Genomic DNA, 12,975 nt, shown 5'->3' on the forward strand with positions numbered 1-12,975 from the left:
GTAGAAGAGTTGTGGCTTGAATGCTACTCGAACAAGGCTTATATAGGCTGTGGAAGGCACCTTCAACCTCCTTCGAGGCGCCTCCACAAACAAATTTTAGCCCCTTATCTTTGATGATGATAAAATCTACAATTTCGATTTTTATCCTCTGGAAGACGCCTTCAAAGCTCTTCAAGGCGCCTTCCAGTAAGATCAAAGCGCCTCTAGAAGCATGTGAGGCGCCTCCAACTGCTGGTTTGACACAACAATCTTCCGGAGGCTATATCTTTTGACTCTGAACTCGGAATCAAGTTCTGTCAGTTGTCACACGTGCAGAATTCGAAGGTCTACGTTTGTCTCTACAACATAGAATTAGAAAAATATATGCATGAACAGTTTATATAGATTTATGAGTTAGATCATGTCTTTTCGAGACTAGGATATAGTTTGGGTCTCAATTTAGGTTTTCGAAATGGACCTAAATTGGACCGACGTCTACTGTCCTTTTAAATGAGGCGCGTCCTCACTGAGTCACTTTCCTCCAACGACTTACCTCCACTTATCAAATGTCAAATTACCTCCTTGACGTCCAATCTAACCCACTAGGTTTTCCTGTCGGAATCGCACATCTGGATTTCTTCTATTGGGAATCGAACATCTCAACCTCTTACTAGAATTACACATCCGGACTTCAATCCATTAGGAATCAAACATCCCGACCTCTTGCCAGAATCCCACATTTGGACTTCGCCAATCGGGAATCACACATCTCGACTGGACTTCCTGCCGGTGTCTGATCCTCTTGACCCGTCAAGTTAGTCAACCTGTGCACTCGGTAACAAGGTTAGTTCAATAACCATTGATGTCAAATGCACCAACACGGCATCCTCGAAAGAAGGTTCCAGTTTATGTATATGCCTTGGTGGCAGAATATTCCTTGACGAGTAGTTATTCTCTGACAAGTTGTTATGATTCCCTGATAATGTTGTCTCCTGGACACAGTCCGATCGACTTAGTAGTTGATTGGCTATATGATAGGAGACTGACATGAGAAGTGGGGAGCTAAGTCCCTTAAGTTTGACCGACTATTTAGTCGACCGACCACATGCTGAGAGTTGCATTGTAGGAGCGGGGAACTGGGCCCCGTATGTTCAATCATTGCTGGAGCCGACTAGGTGTACTCTATGTATCTTAGCACTGAGGATTGGAGCGCTAAGTCCCCTAAGTCTGACCGGCTCTGGGGCCAGCCGACCGTATGTTGAGAGACTTGTGCTTGGAGAATGGGAGACATGACCTCGTAAATCTGATTGGTGCTGGAGCTGGCCGAGTATAATCTGTGTATCTTGGCACTGAGAAATGGAGTGCTAAGTCCCCTAAGTCCGACCAGCTCTCGGGTCCACCGACTTTGGGGCTGACCAGCTCTGGGGCCGACAGGCTTCATACGGAGTGCCTTAGCGCTAAGAGTGACTTGTTTAGCTGCATATATGCTGACTCTGACCACCACCTCACCCTGACTTTGACCGTTACCTCACCTTAACTTTGATTGCCACATCATTTTGACCATTGATTCCACATTACCCTTGGGGCCACTCTCAACACACCGTAACATCATGTTTTCCCTAGTATATTGACGGACAAGGACCAGGAGTGCTTGAGTTGGATGAAAGTCTATTGGATGAAATTATGGCGTACTCCTGTATTGTACGATCTACTAAAATGTAGAAATAAACGATGGAAAGAGCATGTTTTTTTCTCTTTCTTCTAAGAAGGCACAATAGCGACTTTAGTCCTAATAAATCTTGAGGATTTAGCGATATTGGAACACGGAATTAGGTGAAGACTTCTTCCTATTTAGATTAAAGAAAGCAGTTCCTTTTCAAAAAAATTTAATGTGTCCCTATCTTGGCAACTTCATCATCATTTTTCGTCTAGTCTTTCTCTAGATTTCTTTTTCTGGGATTAAGGCACAAAGGTAGTTTGACTTCTCTAAGAATAACGATTAAGAAAACTCGCTTCTTAACTACTCATAATATAATGGGTTTTCAGGTGGTGGAAACAAATTCAGTCTTAAGCCTATTGTATCTTTTACAATTTACATATATAGAATTGCTCTCGACATCAAGGAGCAGTGACAAAAGTGTTGGGTTTTTCGGGCCGCGAAAACCACTTTTCGCGTCGCGGAAACCCCGAAATCCCCAGCCACAGATCCGTGCGAAGTAAAAAACTTTTGAAAACAAAATTACGAGTACGAGTTTACCAACCTATAGATCTATACTATAACTATATGTTAAGAGTTTTTACCCTTGATGCGTGCCTTTCGCGAATCCCACTCGTCCAAAGGTGTCGGATCTCAAGATTGTCAAAGTAGACAACCCTCTAGAAGTATCCACACGAACACAAGAAGGAGATCACCAAACTAAAGTGTGCTAGCACCTTAGTAGGGTTCGGCAAGATGAGGAGAGGGAGAGCAAGAAGAGAGAACTCTAGGAGGAAGAAGAGTTGAATGAATCAATTAGCCTTGAATGAAAAAAATGAATTACCATTCATTTTGTGTGGCTGGCCACATCAAGTGTAACTCCTCTCATTAATGTGGCCGGCCACATGAAAGCAAAGGAGAAGATGTAACTTCCATTAGGTGACACACTCATGTGTTAACTATGATGATGTGGCACATCATCATTGGCCACTTAATGCCAAGTCACAAATGATGTGGCATGAAGTCAAGTCAAACTTGACTCTTCCTCTTCCTCTCAAGTCAAGTCAAACTTGACTTAATCTCTCTCATGGTTGATCTAATCCAACCATTTAATTCAAGCCAATTTAATATAATGAATCTAATTCATTTAATTAAATTGATTCAATGAGTCATAATTAGACTCATTGAACACATGAATCAACTTGAGTCTAACTCAATTAGCCCAATTAGGATTACTCTTAATCCAATTTGATTCATCACATAAATCTAATCCTCTTGGTTCATCATATGAACCTAATCTCCATCTAATTGTCCTTAGTGTGTGACCCTATAGAAACCCATTTAGGAGCATAAGTAATGAGCGGTATCCAGCAACACATCATTACTACCCAAGTTACAAGAATGTTGAGATCCAACATCACCTTGTGACTACTAATTGTGACTCCTCACAATATATGACAAGTATCATTCTATCCTAGATATCTAGATTGATCAATGTGAGGCATAGACTGTTGGACCCCGTGGTAGTTTTGATGTGATCAACCAAGTTGGTTAGGTCTTGCTTTGTGTTTGATCCCTGTGTCTGAGTGTGCAGGAGCTTAGGATCGCAGGAAGTCGAGCGGAAGACGCAACTAACGAGAAGGACGGCACGGGAAGGGAGCCGATGGGCTCGGTGCGTCCGAAGAACGAGAGAGCTGCGGAAGAGTACTCCGGTGGAACGAGAAGAACGTGCGCGGATGCTAGAGGAGAAGGTCGAGAATTGGGTTCGGGTGAGCCCTATTTCGGTTGGCCGCAATCACCCAAAAGAACGGAGCTTCAGAAGCCAAAGGGAAGAAGAAAAAGAGTCAAAAGAGGCTGAAATTACTGTAGCAGAAATTACTAAAGCAGGAACCTTGGAGGCGCCTTAAACATATTGAAGGCGCCTTAAACATATTCAAGGCGCCTTCAACATTGAAGGCGCCTTGAAAGGTTTGTTTAAGGCACCTTGAGCCAGGTCAGTTTGACCGTTTGCACTGCGGATAAAGTTTTATCTGCTGACCGAGCTGGAGGCACCTTGAACCTTGTTGGAGGCGCCTTGGACTCTCGGGATAAGATTTCCAAGACCTATATAAAGGCCCCTGGAGCTAGGAAAGTAACAACAACTCAAGCAATCAATTGTGTAGCCATTCCTAGCAATAGTTCTAAGCTTCCAAAGTGTAAAAGGTTTCTCCGCCTTCAGTAAAGGAGATTCTTTTTAGTGCGCTTCTCATTGTCCTGGATTAACAACCTCCTTGGTTGTAACCAGGTTAAAATCCTGTTTCTTTTTTGTTTACTGTTTTAATTACTTTACTGCTTTATTTACTATTGCACTAATTGAGTTGAAAGCACGAGGAGGGTATAGTTTATTTTTGGTTTTCAGCAATTCACCCCCCTCTTGCCGGCCTCCGCTGCACCTACAATTGGTATCAGAGCGAGACCGCTCAGAAGGACTAATCGCCAACTGACGCACAACGATCAAAACGATGGCCGGAGACAGTGACTACCCACCTGCATTCGAGGGGGAGTTTGCTTCATGGAAGCAAAAGATGGAGGTATACCTTAACTCTGATTTTTCTATTTATTTAATAATGAAATCTGGTTATGAAGCACCAAAGAAAGCAAACGGAGAAGAGCTCGAGAAATACCTCTGGAACGAGAAGCAACGTGACGAGTTTATGGCAAATGCACGTGCTGAATTTCATCTTCTAACCACAATACCAAATGAAGATCTCGACAAAGTTAAAGAGTACAATAGCGCAAAAGAACTTTGGGAAAAGTTCTTAAAACTCCACGAAGAACAAATTGAAGTTGAATCCGACTCCTCGATAGACACTGATCCGACGTTAGAAGAGTCCGAAACTGAGGTAAGTGCCGAGACAGAACCAGTAACCGAACTCCAACTTGAAGACCTAGAATGCTCAACACAAATGAGCATCGATGAAGGGGGAGAAACATCAGAAGACGAAAATAACTTAACAGGGGGAGAATCAACCGCCGAAAGTCAGGTATGGTCTCCACATCTTGGCAAATTAATTGTTTCAATTGAAATATTACTGAAAGGTTTTCGTGAATTACAAATTATTTCGTCGAAAGAATATTTTAAATTAAAAACTGAAAAACTGTTAAAGAATATTGAGTTAAAAGACACAATTTGTCAATTAAGAGATTTCGACAAACTAACAATAGAAAATATACAATTTTTTGCATGCTCAATATTTTTCGCTACAATTATAAAGAACTGTGATTTGAGAAATTATGAGAAGCTAAAATGGAAATTTAAAAATCATAGAGAATTTTGATTTAAATTTAAATGTTAGTTAGACTTAGCGCTTTTCAGAGAAGAAAATTAAACAGAAAATTTCCTTATGCGGCTTTGATTAGAAAGTGGTTGTTGCTCCAATAACCAAGAAGGTCTAGTGCCTCGCCACTAACTGGAAGCCAAATATAGAAATAAAAGGTTTAATTAACTTTCTGGTAAAAGCATTAAAGTTAGAATAGAATAATGCTTTGAAAGTTGGTTTTAAACATTTTCTTGGAAAATTCAAAAAAAAAAAAATCATTTACCTTAGAATTTTTTTGGAAAATTCAAGAAATTCATTTTAGTTAGAAATTATTTGGAAAATTAATTTTACTCAGAAATTTTTTACCCCGTGTTTACCCCGTTTTTGCTAAATATTATTTTTACCCCGTTTTTACTATAATCAAAGGGGGAGAGAAAGCTTACAAGTTAAGGAAATAGGGATAAGTTAAGGGGGAGTTAGAAAGTTTAAATTTTTAATATTTTTCTAAAATGTGTTGCAATTTTATTTATTGCAAAATTTATGCTTAACATGCTAGTTTAGTCATTTTTCTTTAAAATTACTATTTGTGTCTGTTTTTACCCTAACTTGAACTTGGGTTGATGCACATCAAAAAAGGGGAGATTGTTGGACCCCGTGGTAGTTTTGATGTGATCAACTAAGTTGGTTAGGCCCTGCTTTGTGTTTGATCCCTGTGTCTGAGTGTGCAGGAGCTTAGGATCGCAGGAAGTCGAGCGGAAGACGCAACTAACGAGAAGGACGGCACGGGAAGGGAGCCGATGGGCTCGGTGCGTCCGAAGGACGAGAGAGCTACGGAAGAGTACTCCGGTGGAACGAGAAGAACGTGCGCGGCGTTCGAGGGACGAGAAGCCGGACGGAAGCCTGCTAGAGGAAAAGGTCGGGAATTGGGTTCGGGTGAGCCCTATTTCGGTTGGCCGCAATCACCCAAAATAACGGAGCTTCAGAAGCCAAAGAGAAGAAGAAAAGGAGTCAAAAGAGGCTGAAATTATTGTAGCAGAAATTACTATAGCAGGAACCTTGAAGGCGCCTTAAACATATTGAAGGCACCTTAAACATATTCAAGGCGCCTTCAACATTGAAGGCGCCTTGAAAGGTTTGTTTAAGGCACCTTGAGCCAGGTCAGTTTGACCGTTTGCGCTGCGGATAAAGTTTTATCTGCTGACCGAGCTGGAGGCACCTTGAACCTTGTTGGAGGCGCCTTGGACTCTCGGGATAAGATTTCCAGGACTTATATAAAGGCCCCTGGAGCTAGGAAAGTAACAACAACTCAAGCAATCAATTGTGTAGCCATTCCTAGCAATAGTTCTAAGCTTCCAAAGTGTAAAAGGCTTCTCCGCCTTCAGTAAAGGAGATTCTTTTTAGTGCGCTTCTCATTGCCCTGGATTAACAACCTCCTTGGTTGTAACCAGGTTAAAATCCTGTTTCTTTTCTGTTTACTGTTTTAATTACTTTACTGCTTTATTTACTATTGCACTAATTGAGTTGAAAGCACGAGGAGGGTATAGTTTATTTTTGGTTTTCAGCAATTCACCCCCCTCTTGCCGGCCTCTGCTGCACCTACATAGATCGTGTCATCCTCTGATCAATCTAAATCTTGAACTCCAAGTAGACACACTAAATCAAATGAGCTCAATATCTCATATTGACTCATTTGGGCATGGTCATGCACTTCGTGGTCTCACTCTATCAAGAATATCGATGTCACTCCCATTATATAGGAGAGATAGATCTCATCTACATCACTCACATCCCTCTGCATAATTTGTTACATACCCAGTAATCGCCTTTATAGTCCACCCAGTTACGGGTGACGTTTGACGAAACCAAAGTACATAACTCCTTATGTAGGGATCTATTGTGACTTTAGGTCCAAGGACTAGTAGTCATACTAATAGCAATATGAGAAAGTATATGACACTCATATAACGATCCATGATACTTTCTCATGGCGGGTCATTCAGTATACATTCTCCAATGCATACCCATGTGTCAACTTGATATCTCTATATCCATGACTTGTGAGATCAAGTCATCGAGTTGACCTACATGCTAGTCTTATTGCATTAACATTGTCCCTGAATGTTAACATTCGACTAGGAATGATTAAGAGTAGTGTTCCCTATATCATCTCACTATCGGTTCAACTAACCGATTGATATAGGTGAGAACCTTCTACTCAAGGACGCTATTATACTTAGTTTATTTGGCACCAATACAAGTAAGTATAATAACCAAAAATAAATGCCTTTATTTATATAAGAATATGATACAATAAGTCCATAATACAATCATCAAATGATTGACTCTAGGGCTCTAACTAACAAAAAGTGGGAGGCTAACGACGAAGAGCAACATGCGAGAGGGGGAGGGAGGCTGGCATCAACCTTACTACTAGAGCATCTAGGGATTTTGTATTGCCATTCGAAGAGGAAGCGCCGAAGCTCTCAGATATCATATAGATACAACTGATGGCTAAGGGAAAAATGATAAAACTACAACAACAACAATCAAGCCTTATTCCACTAGGTGGGGTCGTCTATATGGATCCTTTTATGTCATTGAGCTCTATTTTCTACCATATCATCATTTATACTTAAATAAAGTTTATCTTGTTTTATTGTTGCTAACTAAGTCTTTTTTGGTCTTCCTCATTTAATAGGCCTATTTGTCTCACATCGCCTAATTGGAGTATTTATTGATCGTCTAAGTACATGTCCGTATCATCTTAAACATGTCTCTCGGAGTTTTCCTTCAATAGATGCAACTCCGACTTTCTCTCTAATACTCTCATTTCTTATTTTGTCCATCCTCATATGTTCACACATCCATCTTAACATCATCTCTGCAACTCTCATCTTCTGTTTGTGCTCGAGTCATAGCCAAACATTCAGCTCCATATAACATAGCAGGTCTAACTGCGGTTTTGTAGAACTTTCCTTTAAGTTTTTGAGGTACCTTACGGTCATATAAAACACCCAACGCTCTCCTCCATGTCAACCATCTTGTTTGTATTCTATGTAAGATATCTCTCTCAATTCCTCTATCGTTTTGCAAAAATGATCCTAATATTTAAAGCTTTTCTGGCAATTCGTCATCTTCTCTCTTAACAATTTTCTCATTACGTCTAATATTGCTAAACTTAAATTCCATATATTCTGTCTTTATTCTACTAAACCTAAAATCTTTCCCTTCTAGTATTTTCCGCTAAGATTCTAGTTTAACATTACTTCTTCACATGTTTCATCTATCAAAACAATATCATTTATGCAAACAACATGCACCACAGTATTGTGTCTTGAATGTGTGCAATGAGTTCTTCCATAATTAGTAAAAAAAGATAGGGACTTAGAGCTAATCGATAAAACAACGTGATAATAATTTAATTTTATAAAACGTTATAAATAAATACATATAACGGAATAATTATCTCTTTGAAAAAGGAAAAGTTAATTATTATTTTTTAGAATTACGACCTACGAAGATGTTTAGCCTGTGAGTAGAATAACAAAAATTTATTTTGCCAACATCTAAATTGGAAAATGTTTACATGGGCATTTACTCCTTTTCTAATTTCTTGAATTATTTTAATCCATCAGTTTAGTTTTATAGAATGAGAGCCCACTCTTTTTTTTGTGTGTATAAAACAATTCGATTTTCTATATTAGAATGGGGGAAACCATTTAGTTTTAAAAGTTAAAAATAAAAATAAATTTAATTTAACTAAGTTCAATCTGTCAAGTTGTTTTATCAGAACACTTAGTCGAGTTGTTTTATCAAACAGCTTGATTAATTAATTTTCTTTTAAAAATAAGAATATATATTTTGTAAAATTAAATAGGCATTTTGCTTGCTTTCTTTATATATATGTATCAGATTATTTTTCTTCTGCAACTAACGTAGTATGGATTTTAGAAATGAAAACTGTGATAGGTTGAATCCCTTACCTGATTAGATGAGGATTTAAAACTGTAAACTAAGGGCTCGTATGATTGAATGTGCCATCTAAGCGAAGTCTTTGCAGTCTGCCATATTTATTAATTACTTTTTTTTTTCTGAAGAAACGATGGAAAAGTCCTGCTCTATCTACTATTTATAAAAGAATAATGTTGTGTTTAGGTTAAGAATGCCTCTTTTCTAACTGCTTCATTTTTTGAGATAAATAGTGGTTCGATCAGATTTGACAAGAAAAACAGTATTGTCCATTATAGCTAAGGTGAGGAAAGGCAAAGGCTATTTTGTCGGCTGATTTGCTAACAGATTGACCTTAGCCATACTTTGTTGCAGTTGCTGGAAGATTTAAATCTTCAAAAACTTAAATAAGGTAGTAAAACTTGAATTCTAAGATTAGATTTGATGGCATGGATTTGCCATCATAGCTAATCTTGACTTCATGTAATTACACTCAACAACTTACGCACCAAATGTTCACGCTGATGTTGCAACCTTTTAGAAAACCTGGCAACTTTTTTTCCCTTTTATAAAACTATTTTAGATATTACATGCTAACATTCCTTGTCAAATAGTCTCAGCAACTATTCTTGCTTGATTTTTGGTTTTCTTATCTGGTTGTGCTACTGTTTCTGAGTACTTTTTTTTTTTGGTTCACCTTTTAATCAGACTCCTTTCGGTTATACAACATCTTATTGAGAGGTAACATGCTTATGGTTTTACACAGGAAAATATTCGAAAAATTCGGGTTGCCCTTTATGTGCAAACGGCTGCTCTGCACTTTATTGATGGTTTGAACTTCATGCACTGACATTATAAGTGAACTTGTTCTGTTAATCAGTCTTTTTCATCTTTAATTGCAGCTAGTGCAAATGCTGAGTATCCACTTTCGGAGGAGGTTAGAAAAGCTGGTTTCCTTATAAGTCCTGATGAATTGACAAACATTGCACGCTCCCATGATAACAGGAGATTGAAGAATCATAGAGGAGTTAGTGGCATAGCAAGAAAAATCTCTATTTCACCAGATTATGGTGTCAAAACAAGTGACTTATCCATTAGACAGGAAATTTATGGAATTAATCAGTATGTTGAGAAGCCTCCTAGAAGTTTTTTGATGTTCGTGTGGGATGCATTACATGATTTGACATTGCTCATCCTTATGATATGCGCTTTGATATCTATTGTTGTGGGTCTTGCTACAGAAGGATGGCCCAAGGGCATGTATGATGGGTTGGGAATCGTTCTCAGCATTTTTTTGGTTGTCATCGTCACTTCAATCAGTGATTACAGGCAATCATTACAATTCAGAGATTTGGAGAAAGAAAAGAAGAAAATATTCATTCAAGTAACCAGGGATGGCTACAGACAGAGGGTTTCAATTTATGATTTAGTTGTTGGGGATATTGTTAATCTTTCAATTGGAGATATAGTTCCAGCTGATGGACTGTATATTTCTGGGTATGCTTTGCTAATAGATGAATCAAGCATGTCTGGGGAAAGTGAACCAGTGCATGTTTCTCATGAAAAGCCCTTTCTTCTAGCAGGAACTAAAGTGCAAGATGGCTCTGCCACAATGATTGTTACTGCTGTTGGGATGAAGACTGAATGGGGAAAATTAATGGAAACCTTGAGTTATGGCGGGGAAGATGAAACACCACTTCAGGTAAAACTCAATGGCGTTGCAACAATAATTGGAAAGATTGGTTTAGCATTTGCATCATTGACATTCATTGTCCTGTTAGGAAGATTCATGCTTGATAAGTTCTACAATGCAGGCTTGAAATGGTTTCCGGATGATGTATTGACAATACTAAACTATTTTGCTATCTCTGTTACAATCATTGTTGTTGCTGTTCCCGAAGGGCTACCTCTGGCTGTGACCTTGAGTCTTGCCTTCGCAATGAAAAAACTCATGGAGGAGAAGGCACTTGTGCGACACCTGTCAGCATGTGAAACAATGGGATCTGCTAGTTGTATTTGCACTGATAAAACTGGTACACTAACAACTAAACACATGGTTGTTGATAAAATATGGATTTGTGAAATGGCAAAATCATTTAGGGGATCTGAGAGTGCTGTATCTCTAAAATCCATGATACCAGGAAGTGCTTTGACAGTCCTTTTGCAATGCATATTTCTCAATAGTGGTTCAGAAGTGGTTAGAGGGAAGGATGGTGAAAATTCAATACTAGGGACCCCTACAGAAACAGCATTATTAGAGTTTGGTTTGGCGTTAGAAACACAAGTAGATTCACAACATCAGCACTGCAAAAAGTTGAAAGTTGAACCTTTTAATTCAGTAAAAAAGAAAATGTCTGTCGTTGTTGAATTACCTGATGGAGGGACCCGTGCTTTCTGCAAAGGTGCACCTGAAATTGTCCTACAAATGTGTGATCATGTAATTGACAGTGATGGAAGTATCATTCTTTTATCCAATAAGCAAAAGGACAATGTTATGAAGGTGATTAATGATTTTGCTTGTGAAGCTCTGAGAACTCTTTGCTTAGCCTTTAAGGACACCAGTGGTGAAGAGCAGAATATGGATGAAATTCCTGCTACTGGTTACACACTGATTTGTGTTTTTGGCATCAAAGATCCTGTACGGCCAGGAGTTAAGGAAGCTGTTCAGACTTGTATAGCCGCTGGTATCAAGGTGCGGATGGTTACAGGAGACAACATAAATACAGCTAAAGCTATAGCAAAAGAGTGTGGCATATTATCTGAGGACGGTTTGGCTGTGGAAGGGTCAGAAATTAGAAACAAGAACCCTGAAGAAATGAAAGATATAATACCAAAAATTCAGGTTCCTTTACGTTGCTTTATTGCAATGAGAAACAATTTCAGCTACACTAACGTGCTTGCTGTTAAACTATTCACACTTGGGTCACAAACAATCAATTTTTTCCTGAAAAAACAAACAATCAGTTTAACTGAAACATTGGCACGAAATTATATGTTGTGGGTCAGAAATTAGAAACAAGAACCCTGAAGAAATGAAAGATATAATACCAAAAATTCAGGTTCCTTTATGCTGCTTTACTGCAATGAGAAACAATTTCAGCTACACTAACGTGCTTGCTGTTAAACCTTTCACACTTGGGTCACAAACAATCATTTTTTGCCTGAAAAAACAAACCAGTTTATCTGAAACATTGGCACGAAATTATATGTTGTGGATATCAGATTATCCTAATCTTTAGCAGCTAGTTTACTTTGTCATTTACAGGTAATGGCTAGGTCTTTGCCTTTGGACAAACATACATTAGTAAAAAACTTGAGGAAAATGTTTAATGAAGTTGTAGCAGTGACAGGCGATGGAACTAATGATGCTCCAGCTCTGCACGAGGCTGATATTGGTCTTGCAATGGGTATTGCAGGCACAGAGGTATACTTTTCAACCCTGAATTACTTTTGCTGACTATGCATGGTTATGGTACTTCTTGAATGCATTTTAAATTCTCTTTTTATTTGGATCAGAGGAATGGCTGTCCATCCGCAGTTTAATCTATTATTTGAAATGGAGGGACATAGCCTTTTTATATTGGTTTGGAGGAGGCATGGAGTAAAATAATAAACTAAGATGTGCGTGATAAGTAGAGATATAAATATAAAGCTAGTCAGAGCCAAAGGCTATGCCTCATTGGGGTGGTTTTGAACTGTTAGCTGAACCTACGAATCCTTGTAATGCTTGTTCTTAAATACTTGTTTAGAATCTCCCACAGATTGTTATTCTCCAAATTCATGACCTTATCTCCAAGGTTAGATGCCAGAATAATACTCTCTCCTTTTTGACATTCCCTCATATTTCAGAGTAAATCAAACTTCGTTTATCTTTAGGTGAGCCTCATGCCCCAAGAGTAAATAATGGAAGCCTACTTTATTTTCCTTTGCAACCCTTTGTTATACGTCACTTCATGTTCACAATCTTTAGAATCTGAAGTATCAACAATCTGAGGGAAAATCAAGAAAGAACATCATGCCAATTATCTGGAGATTTGGTCCATTCAGTCTCTT

General features: G+C 38.6%; 1 protein-coding gene across 4 annotated transcripts in view; it reads left to right on the forward strand.

The window, feature by feature from the left end:
- The window catches only part of LOC122015420 (probable calcium-transporting ATPase 8, plasma membrane-type), a 33,938-nt gene that overhangs the window by 12,108 nt on the left and 8,855 nt on the right, over positions 1-12,975 (forward strand). For all 4 annotated transcript variants that reach the window (XR_006120888.1, XR_006120887.1, XM_042572293.1 and 1 more), the window contains exons 2-4: positions 9,689-9,752; positions 9,825-11,764; positions 12,188-12,346. Coding sequence is in view for 2 of the 4 variants with exons in the window: in XM_042572293.1 (XP_042428227.1) it covers positions 9,689-9,752; positions 9,825-11,764; positions 12,188-12,346 (2,163 nt within the window). In the remaining 2 variants the exon portion in view is untranslated. The remainder of the gene's footprint in view (positions 1-9,688; positions 9,753-9,824; positions 11,765-12,187; positions 12,347-12,975) is intronic.

This window comes from Zingiber officinale, chromosome 8B (genome assembly GCF_018446385.1).
Source record: "Zingiber officinale cultivar Zhangliang chromosome 8B, Zo_v1.1, whole genome shotgun sequence".
NCBI classification, from domain to species: domain Eukaryota; kingdom Viridiplantae; phylum Streptophyta; class Magnoliopsida; order Zingiberales; family Zingiberaceae; genus Zingiber; species Zingiber officinale.